At 37.1% G+C, this 20062-nt stretch overlaps 1 protein-coding gene across 12 annotated transcripts in view; it reads left to right on the forward strand.

The window, feature by feature from the left end:
- The window catches only part of HERC1 (HECT and RLD domain containing E3 ubiquitin protein ligase family member 1), a 213269-nt gene that overhangs the window by 132588 nt on the left and 60619 nt on the right, over nucleotides 1-20062 (forward strand). For 10 of the 12 annotated variants that reach the window (XM_060005804.1, XM_060005802.1, XM_060005812.1 and 7 more), the window contains 7 exons: nucleotides 45-128; nucleotides 1931-2451; nucleotides 4505-5280; nucleotides 7094-7292; nucleotides 9411-9571; nucleotides 16409-16525; nucleotides 18861-19092. In XM_060005804.1, the coding sequence (XP_059861787.1) occupies nucleotides 45-128; nucleotides 1931-2451; nucleotides 4505-5280; nucleotides 7094-7292; nucleotides 9411-9571; nucleotides 16409-16525; nucleotides 18861-19092 (2090 nt within the window). The remainder of the gene's footprint in view (nucleotides 1-44; nucleotides 129-1930; nucleotides 2452-4504; nucleotides 5281-7093; nucleotides 7293-9410; nucleotides 9572-16408; nucleotides 16526-18860; nucleotides 19093-20062) is intronic. The other 2 variants (XM_060005811.1, XM_060005813.1) reach the window with 1 other exon arrangement.

Here is a 20062-nt window from a genome sequence, read left to right on the forward strand (position 1 = left end):
AAATTTTGTTTCCTTTTTTTCCCATCACCTCTGCCACACTATAGGAACCCAAATTAGCTTTTGAAGATGTGGATGCAGCAGAGTTGTACCCATGCGTAATGTTCTATAGTAGCAACCCAGGGGAAAAGGTAATGAAACCTCAAACCTTTATAATTAAGCATAAAGGATATTTGTTATTTTTTATTAATATTTGTTAACATCAGAGTTCACAGAAATAATAAGCTATTTTTGCCATTAAAAGTACTTGCTCAGATAATTTACTCTTTCAGATGAAGGTTAGATTACTTTTAGAAGTTGCCTTTGCTCTTTATTAAGGCACTATTTGATATTCCGGTAATTTGAATATAGTGAGTCAACTTTCAAACATATGTGCAATTCTAGGAATTATAGGAAATAGTTTAGGGATAATCTGGTTTATTGGCAGTTGTGCATATGAGAGAGAAATCTAAAAATAATCTTCATTGTAATCAGATACCATTAGGTGAATAATGGAGGTTTCAGTTATGATGGGGAAGCTGCCTTTCATTCATTCAGCTGAGAGGGTTCTCAGACCTTGTAGATGGTGTAAATTTGAACCTTAAACCTTCAGGAGGACAATATTAAAGAGATAACCCTCTCATTAAAAACTTTTTTTTCTCCTTGTGTAAAACCCAGTTAGAGAGAAACTTCTTTGTGGTCTCCCTGTGGGTTGATTTGTTTTCTACCCCATCCTTTTACTTGAGGATATAACGTCAAGTAAAAGTAGCCTAGGTCTGGTCTCCGGAATTTCTAGTTAATTTTTAGTAGAAAGTTTTCAAGCCATCTCATATATAATGTGTCTGTAATGGAAGTGCTAGATTTGGTAAACTCTAACCATGAAAGTTACCATTTATTCTGGGCTTTTAATATATTTTTAAAATTTTCAAGGAGGTATAATTTCAAGCTAGCCATTCATGAGAGAGGGGAACTGCTTCTTGAACCAGGTCGTCAACAAAACTGAACTGGAAATGAAATAAAGAGGCAACCCACTACCTGCTTTTATCCCTTTCCCTGATGATATTCTTGCAGCCCAGAATAGGTACTGGTACGTTCTGGTTAGAATGATGGCCTATTGCTCCCTAACATTTGTGAACCTTGAAGGAATTAATTTAACCATAGGCTTTGTATCAATCACTTTATTCTACCCAGAAGCCTTTTCTGACTTCAGAATCTGATAAAAAACAATACTAATAATAGTTGACATTTTTTGAACATTTACTGGGTGTCTGGCACTGTACTGATAAGCACTTTATGTGCATAGTCTAATTTAATCTTTAATATAGTAAGAGATAGATACTGTTATTAGTGCCGATTTTTTTTTCAGTTGAAAAAGCTGAGGTTAGTGAAATTAAATGATTTCCAAAAATTACACACAGAATTAAGATTTTAACCCAAGTCTTGCTCTTCTTTCAGCCTCTATGTCTTATTTGAAATGCGTGTCCAGATTGGGAATATACCAATTTTCTAGCCTTGTGATTTTATCTTTGTGCCCCTGGAACAATATGAGATGGTCCCAGGACTCGTTATTATTCTGGTGTCTTGAGGACTAGAGTGGATAGATCCTCAAGACTTTTCCGGGGGGTGGGGGTTGGTGCTAAATGGAGTCAGTCACATACACCTTGGTCTATATCTATCTTCTGGGTGGCCACAACAGCACTCCTGCTCACAGACTGCACGCAGTTTAAATGACAGGGTAGCTTATTTCACAGGACCATACTGCTACTAACTTCAGTAGAACTGTAATATTTGTTCACTCCTTATTGGGGGCCAATAGTATAATACACATGTATCAGGAGACCAAATACTAGTTCCACATGGGATTCATGTGCTAGAATTTATAGTATTATAATTTACAGAATTAATAGTTTAGGAGAACTATTAATAATCACACATTTGCTACCCTCTTTTATAGGTGAAAATTTGTGATATGCAGATGCGTGGCACACCACGAGACTTACTTCCAGGAGACCCCATTTGTAGTCCAGTAGCAGCAGTGCTGGCAGAGGCCACTATTCAGCTTATTCGTATCCTTCATCGAACAGACCGTTGGACTTACTGCATTAACAAAAAAATGATGGAAAGGCTACACAAAATTAAGATATGTATTAAAGATTCAGGTCAGAAGCTAAAGAAAAGCCGCTCGGTTCAAAGCCGAGAGGAAAATGAAATGAGAGAGGAGAAGGAGAGCAAAGAGGAAGAGAAAGGTAAACACAATAGACATGGCCTTGCTGACCTGTCAGAGCTGCAGCTGAGGACCCTTTGCATAGAGGTGTGGCCCGTGCTGGCAGTGATAGGAGGAGTTGATGCTGGTCTTAGAGTTGGAGGTCGGTGTGTTCACAAGCAAACTGGGCGCCATGCCACACTGCTGGGAGTGGTCAAGGAGGGCAGCACGTCTGCCAAAGTCCAATGGGATGAAGCAGAAATTACCATCAGGTATGATTTGTTGAGTTACACTTTCAGCAAATGAGTATTTATTGGTGAAATGGGCCATTGCCTATGGACAGTGAGTAATTATGTATTTTAGGTGAGCTGCCAATTAACTTTTTAAAATAATTTTTTTCATACATCTGGGTATGAGTACTGTGATTTCATAAAGGAATATTTCCCAGACTTGTGTTCCTTGGAATACTAGTGGCTTGTAAAATATATAGTTTTTATTTTGTTTTGTGAAGAAATGGTAAGCTCACTAGTTTAGGTGTAACTGGGATCCTTCTTTCTATTTTTCATTTGGCTTCCTCCTTTTTAATCATTTCCATTACACATTGGGACAGAAAAAAGCCAGTCAGCAGATCTGTCAGTTACATTTTATGTAGGAGGGCTTTGAATGTACAATGGGAACATTTGAGTGACTAAAATTAGGTTTTGGATTATCTGTGATTTTTAAGTATTCTTGCCTTTTTTTAAGCATATATTTCTATACCCTTAGTGTGCAACATGTTGGATGGGTATGAAAATTACATTTATTTGGCACAAACTGTGTGCTTAAAAGCATTTAGATGTGTTTGCAATCAGATAGGATTTGTGTGAAATAGAAACTTCATATGTTTAAAAGGAAGTATGTCAAGTATCTCAGTCGATAAGGGGACTCACTCATCTAATGACTGTACAGAACTATATCATTTGAAAACATGGATTTATTGATGATACTATGTAACTGTTCATTATACTGCTTAAAGTGATTCCATTGTTAATATGACATGGGACAGTATCAAAAACAGTGGTTCGGGCTTCCCTGGTGGCGCAGTGGTTGAGAGTCCGCCTGCCGATGCAGGGGACACGGGTTCATGCCCCGGTCCGGGAAGATCCCACATGCTGCAGAGCGGCTAGGCCCGTGAGCCATGGCCGCTGAGCCTGCGCGTCTGGAGCCTGTGCTCCGCAACCGGAGAGGCCACAACAGTGAGAGGCCCGCGTACTGCAAAAAAAAACACACCAAAAAAACAAAACAGTGGTTCTTCAGTATTTTTTGGAGGTGGTACTGTCTTAGAATCTAATGATAGCTATGGACCCTCTCAGCTGAAAAATAACCATACATGAAGTTTACACACAATTTCAGGAGTTAATGGACTTCAAGCTAAGAAAGCAATGAAAATTTTACTTGTGAAAGTATCTGCCTTTTCTTTTATTCTTTGCCTTGTTTCGGAAAGGATTTATGATGCCTAATACGATATAGCAAAGTAATTAAATTAAAACCAACAAGAAAAATGACAGAAAGGGAAAACAAGATTTGAAAAGTTAAGCTAGAACCAAGATTTCGGTTAATAGAACAAATGTATGCCACCAAACTTTGTATACTTGCTAAAGCTTTCTGTTCCAATTTGTTTAATTATAACATGTTTAAACTTATGGAAATTCTTGATGAATATCAGGAAATACGTGATCATGTTTTTGCTTAAATTAAATTAGAAGCATTTATTGAAGACTACAAAGTAATTTTTTTGAATGAAACAAAGTCTTATCTGGAACAGGTTATAAATGGCCGTTGCCCATATAATAAAGTAGATTTATTATGCAAACTTTCCAAATAGCTTACATCAGGGAGCGGCATCCTACACCTGGCCCGGCTCCTTTTTTTGTAAATAAAGTTACATAGCCACACACATTCATTCAGGTTTATCAGTGGCTGTGCTCACACTATGATGGCAGAGTTGAAAGGTTGCAACAGAGATTATGTGGCTTCCAAGTCCTAAAATATTTACTGTTCGGCTCTTTACAGAAATTTTGCCAGTTCCTGGCTTATATTATATAATAATGAATATTCTTGTTTGAAAGCACATGAACATCTCATTGCTTTTGCGTTTAACATCACATCTCCCCATTTTCTCATAATAGATTCATTTTTCTGTTTGTAATGAGTTCTCTAGTTTGTGCAAATTATTCTCTGTACTGTGTACATGATACATCGTATTTTGTCTACATTATTTTCTGTACCTTCCTCTTGTCTATCCCTCACTTGCTTCTTCCTGTGTCATTCTGATCTTTATTAAAGCTTCCCAACTTTTTGGTCGCCTAGTGATACTCCATTGTATAATCTGGAACCCTGTGAACCGCTTCCTTTTGACGTGGCACGATTTCGAGGCCTGACGGCTTCTGTGTTGCTGGACCTCACATATCTGACTGGCATTCACGAAGACATGGGCAAACAGAGCACCAAGCGACATGAAAAGAAACACCGACATGAGTCTGAGGAGAAAGGGGATGTTGAGCAGAAAATTGAGAGTGAATCTGCTTTAGATACACGAACAGGCTTAACATCTGATGATGTTAAAAGTCAGGGTACCACAAGCTCCAAATCAGAAAACGAAATAGCTTCATTTTCTTTAGATTCAACAGTGCCAGGTGTGGAATCCCAACATCAAATAACAGAAGGAAAAAGAAAAAATCACGAACACATATCCAAAAACCATGACATAGCCCAGTCAGAAATCAGAGCAGTCCAGCTGTCCTATCTCTACCTCGGTGCTATGAAATCACTTAGTGCTCTTCTTGGCTGTAGTAAATATGCGGAACTGTTGCTGATACCAAAAGTTCTGGCTGAAAATGGCCACAACTCAGACTGTGCGAGCTCTCCAGTTGTTCATGAAGATGTGGAGATGCGTGCAGCCCTTCAGTTCTTGATGCGCCACATGGTGAAACGAGCAGTTATGCGGTCACCCATAAAGAGAGCCCTGGGATTAGCAGATCTGGAACGAGCTCAAGCCATGATCTATAAGTTAGTGGTCCATGGCCTTTTGGAAGACCAGTTTGGGGGCAAAATTAAGCAAGGTAAGTTATCTGATTTTTTAAATTTGTGCTCCGTGCTATTGAAATTATTCATAATTGTCAGAAGTGATACATTCTATTAAAGACTTATAAGTTTTGTTTTGGTTTTTTTTTGGCCAAAGCAATTTTCACATTTCCTTTGCAAGGAAAACAGTTCCTTTCTGTTCCTTTATATTAATAATCATCTGTCTACAGGCATACCTCATTTTATTGCGCTTCGCAGATACTGCATTTTTTACAAATTAAAGGTTTGTGGCAACCCTGGGTTAGGCACATCTTTCAGTGCCATTTTTCCAACAGCATTTGCTTGCTTTGTGTCTCTGTCACATTTTGGTAATTCCACAATATTTCAAACTTTTTCATCATTATTATGTTTCTTATGGTGATCTGTGATCAGTGATCTTTGATGTTGCTACTGTGACTTGCTGAAGGCTTAGATGATGGTTAGCATTCTTTAGCAATGAAGTATTTTTTAATTAAGATATGTACATTGGTTTTGGGGTTTTTTTTTAAGACATAATGCTGTTGCATACTTAACAGACTACAGTATAGTGTAAACATAACTTTTAGATGTACTGGGAAACCAAAAAGTCACTTTATTGCAGTATTCGCTTTATTGCAGTGATCTGGAACCAAACCCGCAATATCTCCGAGGTGTGCCTGTACCTATAATTTTCTATTTTAAACCTATGCAAGTATTAGAACTTAATAATTATTACATTTCATAAAACTGAAATTTAACTCATGCCACAGAAGGTACTCATGTATTTACTGATCTGATTCAATATATATATTATTCTGATAACTTCTCAGAGACATTTTAAAGGACTTTTTAAAGTACTACTTTCATAGACTATATATTGTGTGTAAAAAACCTTGTTTTATCTTTTATCCTCACCTTTGGGGATAATATGAATTCTGAGATAAAAATGAGGTTCATTCAGTAAATGTTTACTGAGTGCTTACAGTGTGCCAGGTACTATTCTAGATTTTGGGGAGTCAACAGTGAACAAAACAAAGTCACCTGCCTTCATGGTGCTTCCATTCTTTTTTTCTTCCTTCCCTTCCTCTTCCTCTTCTTTTACCTTTTCCCTTACTCCCCTTCTTCCTTTTTTAGCTTAGATAGTAAGTAGGAAGAGAGAGGTGTGTGGTGCATATAAATAGGAGTGTTAAGATCATGATTATGAAAAGTACTTCGTCATTTAGCAAGCCAAATAGAATTAGCTCTCTATTTGTAACAACTGCTATCTTGATTATGTTTATTTGTAGGCTCCCATACCAGATAAGAAAAATTACAAATATTTGTAAGCCCTTAGACATTTTAACTTTTTTTTTTTTTAAACTCTTGGGAGTAGTTTATTTTGTGAAGAACTGTCATTTTTAGAACATGGAGTTTCTGTTTAGGTTTTTATTATTCTTGTATTTACATATCTTCATCTTTGCTTGTTTAAAGACTAAAGATAGGCATCAAAATCAAAGTGCTAAGGAAACACAGTTTTAATGATCTTTAGAGAACCTCTGGTTAAATCTTAACAAACAAAAGTGAAACTTCTTTGTTTTTAAGAGCACCTTCTCTAAAATAAGAAATGAGTAATTACAAGGGCTTGTTACATTACTGTCTGCAGAGTCTATAACGAGTACAATAGTGAATACAGGATGTATATATATAAGAACATTTTTTTCTATAAATCTTTTGCAGAAATTGATACTTACGAAATATATTTAGAAGCTTTCCAAATTAAAAGTTTCCCATTCCCTCGTCACTTTTGAAAAAACAAATCCTTACTACTTTCTTAACCTTAATCTTGGTTTATAGAGATTGATCAACAAGCTGAAGAAAGTGACCAAGCCCAACAGGCACAGACGCCAGTTACCACTAGCCCATCAGCCTCGAGTACAACATCCTTTATGAGCAGCTCGCTGGAGGACACCACAACTGCCACCACTCCAGTCACTGACACAGAAACGGTGCCTGCATCTGAGTCCCCAGGAGTGATGCCACTTAGTCTTCTCAGGTAGGGATGTTGACTTTAATGTCTGCCATATTGATGCCTATGGTTCTAAACACACAGTTGTTCTCTTGTGAAGAATGTGTCCAACTAAGTCAAGGCATTCTAGAGCTAGAGGGAACCCAAGAGATCATATAGTCAAACTCATTTTACTGAAGTTGGAAGTGTCCCTCAGAAGTTTAATAACTTGCCCAAAGTCTCTCAGCCAGTTAGTGGTGGTCCCAGATCTAATCAGCAGTACCACTGACAATCAGGTACTGTAGTACTCTACCTTCTTATAATGATCTTTTTTTTTTTGGCTAGGCTTTTGAATATTTTTTTTCCTCCAAAGGTAAATACTTATATTTTGAATATTAGAGCCTCAAGAAAGAGCTTACCTCCAGAAAAACGATTTTCTCTTCTTGATGTTTTCCTTTTAAGCATAATTCTTTAACTATACTTTTATTCTTTCTATAAGGTCAAACAAGTCTACTTTTCAAATGAAAGAGCATGTCTTATGATCTTCTTCCTCCAGCCCTATTTTAGTAGACTCATAAATTCCAAAGAATGCTTAAGTTTCTTTTTGCTTCAGTTTGCCAGATGTATACATAAAATAAAAACCTTTGAGTGAAAATCTTTAGGGAGAGACTTTTGTGAGCTCTCTTAACAAGGGCTTAAGTGAAATGAAGGGAAGCAGAATAGTCTCCCTTTTTCTTATTTCTTTCCCCCCTTCCCTTAATTGATAGGTTATTATTGTTTCCAGTGTGTAAACACATCTTAGAGGATAGGAGAGAGAGTGGCTATTATTGTAATGAGTCTAAAATTTTGGTGTGCACAAGAGCCACCTGGGAAGCTTTTTAAATGTCTGGGGCTGTATTCCCTAGCAAGTCGCATTCAGTAGGTCTGGTGTGGCACCTAGTTTGCATTTGAATTAAGTTTCTCCAGAGATTCTGATGCAGTGAGTTTCAGCTCACACATTAAGAATTATTGCTCTGGTCTTAGACAGAAGGAGCGCTAATCCAAGTAGCTACCAGTGGCCGGTCCCCACACATCTGCCTTTTAGCTCTCTCACTTAAGTAACACAGTTCCAGGAAGTGCTTCTGTTCAAGAAAGGAGGAAGAGAAGAGTGATAGGATATTCTAATATGGTTTTTAATCCTTCTGGCAATTACAGAATTCAAGGCATCCACAGAGAATCAGTAACACTGTGACTCTTTGTTGCCTTTCAAACTCCATAGGCATGGAATTCAATGGTAAAATAATGCTCCCTTGCTCCCAGAGACATTCACCAGGCCTGTGACTCCTTCTTTCCTCTTAGTCTGCATTTCCCTGCTATTGGCCAGGACTGTAGTAGAGCTGCAGTTGTCTCTGCCTGGCTCAACATCATTTAATACAAGAAAAATCAGGGAACAACTGCCCCCTATGTGGATACCATCATATCACAGTTGCTTGACTGGGTTGACAGTGCTCTTTGGATGCTTAAAAAGTTACTAGTTCCGTTGGACAAATCTAAAGAGCAGTCACTCAGTGAGGATCTTCCTGGACTTATTTTTTAGCCAGTGTCTGCCTTTTCAGCGTGAGAGGGGCTGCTTCTCCTGTACCTTTACCCCTCTACACAGCTGACGTATCATTCATATGCTGTTTTTCATTTGTGTTGGGTGACTGGGCACTTATCTTTTCTTTCCGTAACTTACCTATAGACTCCCACTTTGAATCCATGTGAATAATTTCATGGCTATAGCGAATGTATGTATCTGAAGTAACTTATAATTTATCTATCTTTAAAAGTCTTCTTTATTCTCTAACTACTATACCAAAATGCCCCTGTCACCTTGGTATTATAGTAGAAGGAAAGCTGCATGAAGGCAGAGATCTTTTAAAAATCTATTTTGTTAATTGCTGTATTCCCCCCACCTGCTATGTTGCTTTCATTTTGCTGAACACATGAAAAGGTATTACTTTTATAGTAAAAGCATCCTATGAGGTAATGATTTTTAAAACTGTGGAGTCTCTCTTCCCTCTCCCCAATTAAACTATAGCTAACTTGTATAGTTTTCCAGGTCTCATATTCTTCTGTAAGAAGATTGCGATGTATACATTATTTTCTAATTGGATTTCTGTGCTAACCATTGTTGTTTCCTTAAAGGCAAATGTTCTCTAGTTACCCAACTACCACTGTACTTCCCACACGTCGTGCACAGACTCCTCCAATATCATCGTTACCAACCTCTCCTTCTGATGAAGTAGGAAGGAGGCAAAGCTTAACTTCTCCTGATTCCCAGTCAGCAAGGCCAGCTAACCGCACAGGTGCGTGTGCTATCATGCGCTATGACACCCAGACCTTGACATTCCATATGTGTGAGACTTTATTATGTGGGCATCGTGTTTTGTCTTCACTGAAGGTAGAACAGTGATTTTAATTAAGGGGGATCTGCCCCATCAAACTGAGCTGTCTTCTCTCTTTTGAAGCTGTAGATTGAATTATGGCTATTTAAGAGAGAAATAATGTACTGTACATCAGTCATATTAGACCTTTCTTCTTTTCTAATATAGGCATTTTTAATGCTGTTAATTTCCCTCTAAGCACTGATGTTGCTGCAATCCAAACATTTTGAAATGCTATGTTTTCATTTTCATTCAGTTTAAAGTACTTTCTAGTTTACCATTGATATCATCTTTTTTTTTTTTTTTTTTTTTTGCGGTATGTGGGCCTCTCACTGTTGTGGCCTCTCCCGTTGCGGAGCGCAGGCTCAGTGGCCATGGCTCACGGGCCCAGCCGCTCCGCGGCATGTGGGATCTTCCCGGACCGGGGCACGAACCCGTGTCCCCTGCATCGGCAGGCGGACTCTCAACCACTGCGCCACCAGGGAAGCCCCTGATATCTTCTTTGACATATGGGTTATTTGGAAGTATGTTATTTCGCTTCCTAATACTAGGGGATTTTCCAGGTATCTTTCTATTGTTGATTTCTAATTTAATTTCATTTTCATCAAAGAACATATCTTGTATAATTTGAATTATTTTATTTTATTTTTATTTATTTATTTTTTGGTGGTAGATATTTAACTTTATTAGAAACTGCCTATAGTTTCGCATAGTGCTTGTACCATTTTCTAATTGCTTCTTAGACTCTCAATCAGTCCTGTTTTTTTGCCTCACTTTTGTTTCCAGAAGTATCTGCTACCACCCATTTCTGAACATTTTGAGATTCTGAGGAATAAGTTCTGTTGTTTTGACTTTCCTCATTGCTGTTGGAGGATTCAGTTTTCTCAGGACCACTGAGGCAATTTATGTTTGCCCATTGGCTTTCTAACTTCTAAAATTTTATTGCAGTTTTCCTGTTCTCTCAGTCCTTATGGATTTCTGCATTTAAAATATTTCCTTTACTGCCATTTTAATGGGTTTTCAGGAATCAGTAGAACTAAATGCTTATGTTCAATTCACTATTTTAAGCTTATTCATTTAAAAAAATGTTTATTGGAGTATAGTTGATCTACCGCGTTGTGTTAGTTTCAGATGTACAGCAAAGCGAACCAGTTATACATATACATATATCCACTCTTTGTTAGATTCTTTTCCCATATAGGTCATTCAAGAGTATTGAGTAGAGTTCCCTGTGCTATAGAGTAGCTTCTTATTAGTTATCTGTTTTACATATAGTAGTGTTTATATGTCAATCCCAATCTCTCACTTTATCCCTTTTCCCCCCTGGTAACCATAAGTTTGTTTTCTACATCTGTGACTCTATTTCTGAAACTTATTTTATGGCGCAGAATATGGTCTGTTTTTTGTGTTTTTTTTGCGGTACGTGGTCCTGTCACTCTTGTGGCCTCTCCTGTTGCGGAGCACAGGCTCCGGACACGCAGGCTCCGCGGCCATGGCTCACGGGCCTAGCTGCTCCGCGGCATGTGGGATCCTCCCGGACCAGGGCACGAACCTGTGTCCCCTGCATCGGCAGGCGGACTCAACCACTGTGCCACCAGGGAAGCCCTATGGTCTGTTTTTATAACTGTTCCATTTACACTTGGAAAAAAATGTGTATGTGCTACTGTTGAGTGGTATGTTCTAGAAATTGTTGATTAGGTCAAGTTGATTGATAGTGTTGTCCAAGTCTTCTTTATCCTTACTTATTTTTCATTTACCTATTCTATCAATTATTGTGGGAGTGGTGTTGAAATCTCTAACTATAATTGTGGATTTGTCTATTTCCCTTTCATTTATTAGTTTTTGTTTCATGTACTTTAAAGCTCTGTTTTTAGGTCCATAAACATTTAGGATTCTTATATCTTCTTAATGAATTGACCTCTTTATTGTTATGAAATGACTCTCTTTATCTGTGTTAATACTGTTTGCCCTTAAATCTGCTTTATCTGGTATAAATGTAGCCACTTCTGAATTTTTTATTATTTATTATTATTATTTATATATAATCATATATCTTCTCCCATCATTTTACCTTTAACTTATTTGGGTCTTTGTTAAAGTAGATTTCTTAAAGGTAGCCTATAGTTGGGTCCAGCTTTCAAAATTCAGCCTTAAGTTCTCTACCTTTTAATTGGGATGTTTAGACCATTTACCTTTACTGTGATTATTGTTATTAGCTGGGTTTAAATCTACCATCTTTTTTTTCATCTCATCAGTTCTTTGTTTCCTTTTTTCTCTTTTTCTATCTCCTTTGAATTAAATGAGTATTTTTAAAATTCCATTTTATCTCCTTTGTTGGCTTATTAGCTATACTTGCTGTTGTGTTTTTAGAGATTACTTTCAGGTTTATAGTATGCATTCTTAATTATCACAGTCTACTTTCAAGTAATGTTATACCACTTCATGTATAATAAAAGAATCTAACAATAGTATGCTTTCATTTCCCCTTTTGCAGCCTTTTTACTTTTGTTATTATAAATTTAACTTCTATGAATCTTATAAAGCCCCATAATACATTATTATTTTTGCTGTGTATAGCCAATTATCTTTTAAAGATATTTTAAAAAACTAAAGTATGTATTTTTTATTTACTCACATATTTTCTAGTTCTGAGATTCTTTATTCTTTTATGTATATCAGTATTTGCATCTGGTATCATTTCCTTCTGCTTTAAAGACTTCCTTTAACATTTCTTGTAGTGATCTGCTAGTGATGAATTCTTCTGGCTCTTATATGTCCAAAAGAGTCTATTTCACCTTAATTTTTTGAAAAAATATTTTCACTGGGAATAGAATTCTTTATTGACAGTTGTTGTTTCTTTTTCTTCAGTACTTGAAGGTGTTGCTCTACTGTCTTCTGATTTGCATTGTTTCCAGTGATAAGTCTTCTGTCTTTCTAATGTTGATGTAATATGCCTTTTTCTCTGGCTGCTTTTAAGATTTTTCTTTTTATCACTGGGCTTAAGCAATTTGATTGTGATCTGCCCTGGTGTAGTTTTTTTCATGTTTCTTGTGCTTGGGGTTTATTGAGGTTTTTGGATATGTGGGTTTAAAGTTGTCCATTAAATTTGGAAATTTTTCATTCATTATTTTTTTCAGATTTTTTTCTGTTCCACTACTCCTCCATTTCAGTGTCTCCAGTTACATGTATGTTAAGCCACTTGCAGTTATCCCACAGATCACAATCACTGATGCTCTGCTCTGTTTTTGTTTTCAATTCTTTTTCCTGCCTGTGTTTGATTTTGGATAATTTTTACTGTTGTGCCTTCTGGTCCCTAATATTTTCTTCTGCAGTGTCTAATCTGCTCTTAATCCCATCCAGTGTATGTTTCCCTTCAGATATTGTAGTTTTCTAGAAGTTCTGTATAAGTCTTTTTTTTTAAATCTCCCATGTCTTCTTTAACATACTCAGTCTTTCCTCTACCTTACAGAATACATGGAATAACAGTTCTCATTATTAAAGCAGTTATATTCTGTGAACACAGAATTAGTGAAAACTGAACCATTGTTCCCTAGGGAAAATACAGGGCTAGGTTTCTGTGAGCTTCTGGTCACACTTTGTCAACTGATCAATATATAACCTTATTTTATGTGTGTTTCAATTTAAAGACACCATATTTAATATGTGTTGTTGATTCATTAGCATTGAACTCATGGCCAGCAACACTATTAACTCATGCCTGCGTGAAGCTTAACACTTATATTTTCTCCGTAAGGCACGTTTTAGCCTTCTTGCACTTAGGAACACTAGACAGCATTTCAGCACTATACTTGGGGGCCATTTTAAACAATGAAATCACCAACAAAAAGCGCAAAAAATGCAAAAGAAGTAACACTAAATAGCATGAAAGGACACTTGTTATAGTCTGAGAGCTGAAACAAGAATACAGAACATCACCTTGTTTGACCTCAGCTGGGAACAAATGCATCAGAAGACTGAATTTTTTGGTCACCCTGTGCATGTGAATATGTGAAAGTGCCATGAGTATTGATTTTGGAGTTACAAATTAACTTAAAGGAATAGATTAATTGGCAGATAGGGAATCCACAATTAACGAGAACCAAGTGTATTTATAGTATCTGTTTTAATGTCTGTGGTACTTAACTTATCAATTATTTCTAGATCTGTTTCTATTAATTTTTCTCCTCATCTTGAATTGTGTTTTCTTGTTTCTTTGCACGTTTGGTAATTTTTCATTGGGTACCAGACATTGTGAATTTTACCTAGTTGGGTGCTGGATATTTTGTATTTCGTTAATTGTATTATACTTAAACTTTGTTCTAGAATTCAGTTAAGTAACTTGAAAACAATTTGATTCTTTCAAGGCTTCCTTTTAAGCTTTGTTAGGTGGGACCAGGACAGCCTTTAGTTTGTTTAGTATTCTATCTAATACCTTATGCATTACAAAGTTTTTTCATTCTGGCTTGTTGTAACACAAACTTCCCAACCCTTTGTGAGCTCTAAGGATTGTTCTGCCTGCTACTTCTTGGTGATTCTTTCCCTAGATTTGGATAGTTGCTCTATTAGCATCAGCTGAGGACTTGAGGGGCAGAGGACCCTCTGCACATTTCTGGAGTTCTCTATCTATGTAGCTGTCCTCTTTCCATACAGATCTCCCCTTTCTGGATTCTGCCCTGTGAATTCTAGCCACTTTTGAACTCTCTACTCTGTCTCCGCCATTCAGAGAGACCATTGAGTTTGGCTTGAATTTATCCTCCTTGACCTGCAGTTTGGGAAATTCTTTCCAGGCAGTAAGCTAAGGCAGTTGTACACCTTGCCTCATTTGATTCTCTTCTCTCAGGGATCACCGTCCTACACTACCTGTTGTCCAATATCTGCAGACTGTTGTTTGATAATTTTTGTCTGTTTTTTTAGTTGTTTAAGGTGAGGGTAAATCTAGTCTCTGTTACTCTACCGTGGCAAGGAGAAGTCCATCAGATATATCAGGGCTATCACCACTGTAGCAGTAATGACATTTTTTTAAGCAAAAATGAGAGTTATAGTCTTCCCTCCCTCCATCCTTCCCTCTTTCCCTCCTTCCCTTCTTCCTTACTAATTCAATTTGAAAGCCATTAAGTGGGGCCAAGCTAGGGAGGCACTCATGCCAGCAGAGTATGGGAGGTGCGTGGCATGGTAGTCCAGTATGGGTTGTCAGAGCCAGATTGGGGTGAACAAAAACACCTCATGTGTGTGGGGAGTGGCCTGTTATAAGGTTTTGGAGTCCAAGTGGGGCAAAGAAGTGTCCATATGGCCTGGCACTAGGTGTCAGAACTATATAGAGTGAAGAGGGCCTCCACTGGCAGCTGTCCACTGAGAGGGCCTTGGGACAGTGATGCTTCAGTAGCAGTACACACACCTAGTGCCAAGATCCTATCTTTTAAATACCACTCTCTACTAGAAGGAACCTTGATCTTCTGAGAGAGAAATGGCTGATTTCAGGTCTCAGTATGAGATGAGCCTAGAATAGCTTGTGCCATAAAGTGACAAAGTACTCAGAGAATGATGGGCACAGGCTGGAAGGATATAGAAATCAGAGTGAAGGGGCATCCACTGGCCAAATCTGGGAGATTTGGGGCATAAAAATAAATAATAATTACAATAACAGATAATAACTCATGAATGCAATGAGAATCCATAACCCTATACTGATGGAGAAAGGAGAAGCTTTGCTTTAGAGTGGAATACCAACTGATGAATCTGAAAGCAATGATGGACTTAAAAAAACCCATCATTTTGTCAACCGTTGTAATGATAATTAATTCAGCCAGTAAGCATAAATGGATGCAGAGTGAAACTGATGAAGAATGAGATATTTACCTATTCTCATAGTGTTTTCCCACAAATACTTATTAATTACAAAGAAAATTAAAAAAAGAGTACCTTTACAGTGGAGAAACCTGGCAGATACCAGCTTCACTCAAGTGATCAAAGTTAACATCATCAAGTTAACCTTGTCAGACCCATCATAATGGGACAACATGAAATCATGAACCATCTAATAGAATGCAGTAAGAAGAGGGCAACATCAGTTTTGTGCTTCTCCTGCCCAAAATGCACAACCTGAGTCTAATCATGAGGAAACAGCAGACATCAGATTGAGGGACTTTCTACCCTATAACTGGCCTGGAATCTTCAAAGTATCAAAGTGAAGGAGACTGAAGAGACATGAAAATTAAATGTAAAGATGATCCTGGATTGGATCCTTTGCTGTAAAGAACATTATCAGGACTTTCCTTGCAACTAGAATGGAATCTGGATTAGATGATAATTGTTAATTTCCTGACTTTGATAGTTGCCTTGTGGTTATACAGGAGAATGTTGTTATTTGTAAGAGTAATATATTAATGTATTCAGGGAAGATGGAGCATTATGTCTGCTACTTACTCTCCAGTGGTTCAAGGGTAAAAGAATTCTTTGTACTATTCTTACAAATTTTTGTAAAGCTTGAAATTTTTTGTCAGTAGGAAACTATTTTTAAAAAAGAAAACATTAAACATTTTTTTCAGCAGTTTTGTTTCATAATAGCTAGTTTATCTTTAAGAAAAACCTTTAAAAGCTATATCAGATTTAATCATATTTAGTTACTAGAGAATTCTTAGTAGAGTAACATTTCATTATATTCGGACACTATTAAGAAAATTGGGAATTATGGTTACTATAAGAATACTTTTTATTCATGGCATATAGTGATATTTAGGACTTCTCTTTCTTTTGTCTCAGCCTTGTCAGACCCAAGCAGTAGACTTTCAACTTCTCCTCCTCCTCCAGCAATTGCAGTACCCTTGTTGGAAATGGGGTTCTCTCTCCGGCAGATTGCAAAAGCCATGGAAGCCACAGGTAGTATAATTTTTTTTAATGTTTTTTTAATTGGAGTATAATTGCTTTACAATGTTGTGTTAGTTTCTGCTGTAGAGTGAAGTGAATCAGCTATATGTATACATATGTCCCCTCCCTGCTGGACCTCCCCCCTCTCCCCATCCCACCCATCTAGGTCATCACAGAGCACCGAGCTGAGCTCCCTGTGCTCTACAGCAGATTCCCACTAGCTATCTGTTTTATACATGGTAGTGTATTTATGTCAAACCTAATCTCCCAATTCATCTCACCCTCCTCTTCCCCCCTGTGTCCACATGTCCGTTCTCTACGTCTGTGTTTCTATTCTTGCCCTGCAAACAGGTTCATCTGTACCATTTTTCTAGATTCCACATATATGCATTAATATTTGATATTTGTTTTTCTCTTTCTGACTTACTTCACTCTGTATGACAGACTCTAGGTCCATCCACATCTCTACAAATGACCCAGTTTCATTTCTTTTTATGGTTGAGTAATATTTCTTTATATATATGTACCACATCTTCTTATCCATTCCTCTGTCAATGGACATTTAGGTTGCTTCCATGTCCTGGCTATTGTAAAGAGTGCTGCAGTGAACACTGGGATACATGTGTCTTTTTGAATTACAGTTTTCTCAGGGTATATGCCCAGTAGTGAGATTGCTGGATCATATGGTAATTCTATTTTTAGTTTTTTAAGGAACCTCCATACTGTTCTCCATAGTGGCTGTATCAATTTACATTCCCACCAACAGTGCAGGAGGGTTCCCTTTTCTCCACACCCTATCCAGCATTTATTGTTTGTAGACTTTTTGATGATGACCATTCTGACTGGTGTGAGGTGATACCTCACTGAAGTTTTGATTTGCATTTCTCTAATGATTAGTGATGTTGAGCATCTTTTCATGTGCCTCTTGGCCATCTGTATGTCTTCTTTGGTGAAATGTCTACTTAGATCTTCCGCCCACTTTTTGATTGGGTTGTTTGTTTTTTTGATACTGAGCTGCATGAGCTGTTTGTATACTTTGGAGATGAATCCTTTGTCCATTGCTTTATTTGCAAATATTTTCTCCCAACGTGTGGGTTGTCTTTTCGTCTTGTTTATGGTTTCCTTTGCTGTGCAAAAGCTTTTAAGGTTCATTAGGTCCCATTTGCTTATTTTTGTTTTCATTTTCATTACTCTAGGAGGTGAGTCATAAAAGATCTTGATATGATTTATGTCAAAGAGTGTTTTTCCTATGTTTTCCTCTAAGAGTTTTATCATGTCCAGTCCTACATTTAGGTCTTTAATCCATTTTGAATTTATTTTTGTATGTGATGTTAGGGAGTGTTCTAATTTCATTCTTTCACAGGTAGTTGTCCAGTTTTCCCAGCACCATTTACTGAAGAGGCTGTCTTTTCTCCATTGTTTATTCTTGCCTCCTTTATCATAGATTAGGTGACCACAGGTGCATGGGTTTATCTCTGGGCTTTCTATCCTGTACCGTTGATCTATATTTCTGTTTTTGTGCAAGTACCTTGCTGTCTTGATTACTGTAGCTTTGTAGTTGGGGAGCCTGATTCCTCCAGCTCCGTTTTCTTTCTTAAGATTGCTTTGGCTGTTCGGGGTCTTTTGTGTTTCCATACAAATTGTGAAATTTTTTGTTCTAGTTCTGTGAAAAATGCCATTTGGTAATTTGATAGGGATTGCATTGAACCTGTAGATTGCTTTGGGTAGAATAGTCATTTTCACAATATTGATTCTTCCAATCCAGGAGCATGGTATATCTCTCCATCTGTTTGTGTCATCTTTGATTTCTTTCATCAGTGTTTTATAGTTTTCTGAGTCCAGGTCTTTTGCCTCCTTAGGTAGGTTTATTCCTAGGTATTTTATTCTTTTTGTTGCAATGGTAAATGGGAGTGTTTCCTTAATTTCTCTTTCTGATATTTCATTGTTAGTGTATAGGAATGCAAGAGATTTCTGTCCATTAATTTTGTATCTTGCAACCTTACTAAATTCACTGATTAGTTCTAGTAGTTTTCTGGTGGCATCTTTAGGATTTTCTATGTATAGTATGATGTCATCTGCAAACAGTGACCGTTTTATTTCTTCTTTTCCAATTTGTATTCCTTTTATTTTTCTTACTGTAACTTTTTATGTATCATTATATGCAGTTATGAGAAGCACCATCTTTATTAAAGGCAGTATGTTTTTTAAGAGGCCATAAAGATTTGTAAGATTTTTAACACAAGATTCAATTACAGTGGCAACATAGCAGACAGTCTTAAACTGATAGCATGAATAACTAATTATTTTGCCCAAAGTCAGTATTAGACCTTTTTTTCCCCCTGTTCAGGTGCTCGAGGAGAGGCCGATGCCCAGAACATCACTGTCCTTGCCATGTGGATGATAGAGCACCCTGGGCATGAGGATGAGGAGGAGCCCCAGTCAGGCAGCACAGCCGACTCAAGGCACGGAGCCACAGTTGTAGGCAGTGGTGGGAAGTCAAATGATCCCTGCTATTTGCAGTCACCAGGAGACATACCATCAGCTGATGCTGCTGAAATGGAGGAAGGCTTTAGTGAAAGGTGAAATTCCAATTTCCATATTTCTGTTCCATGTGTTATAAATGGTACCCCAAGAACCCCATTATGTCCCTTCATAGATGATTCTAATGGTATATAAGGTTGATAACTAGAGAGAGATGAAAAGGTGGACATTTCAGTTACAAGCTTACGTTTCTGTGAAGCACCCTTAACAGAATGACATGACAGGTTTTGACTTGAATGATGTTTTTATGAAAATAAGGAAATAATTTTAATATAAAATTGGTTAAAAGAAGAAACTAAAAATTAAAATAAGTTTATTCTGAAATAAAGTAAACATGCTGATAAAATTTTATCTTATATAAGAGATATAAACTAGAATGTTCATTTTAATATAAATTGACTTAAAGTAGTGCATTCAATAGAAATGGACTTTTAAATCTTTTCTGTCTCTTAATATGGGTTTATATTTTCATTTTTTCTTTAGTTTTTAATATCCAGTACAATACCCCCCTTTTTAAAGTTGTGAAATGAATTCTCTGATAATGCCTAGCCTAAAAAGAAATGTAATAAAATATTCTGTAATTCTTTCTAAAATCCTCCCCCTTCAGCACTTCTTATGACTTTAAATCTTTGTTTCATTTTAGCTCATGAAGTTATATGGGGGGCTCTTGTCTTATATTAATATGCAGACTTTTTCTGACAAGCTTAATGAATATTTTCATAACTTATTTTGAAATATCTGTTTTTCCAAGGCAAGGATTCCCAATCGTTTCAATTTTTAAGTATTTAATCATTTAGGATTTAGTTAAGGCCATTGACCTCATTTGAATTTAAACTTGCATTAAGCGTAATTTCATTGTTGGTATATTTCAAAACCAGATAAAATTATTGCTCAGGGCAATATGACATATTTATAAGCCAGACACAAAAGATATGTTTCAAAACATATTTTGGGGCTTCCCTGGTGGCGCAGTGGTTGAGAGTCCGCCTGCTGATGCAGGGGACATGG

This window comes from Delphinus delphis, chromosome 2 (assembly GCF_949987515.2).
Source record: "Delphinus delphis chromosome 2, mDelDel1.2, whole genome shotgun sequence".
Lineage (NCBI taxonomy): Eukaryota > Metazoa > Chordata > Mammalia > Artiodactyla > Delphinidae > Delphinus > Delphinus delphis.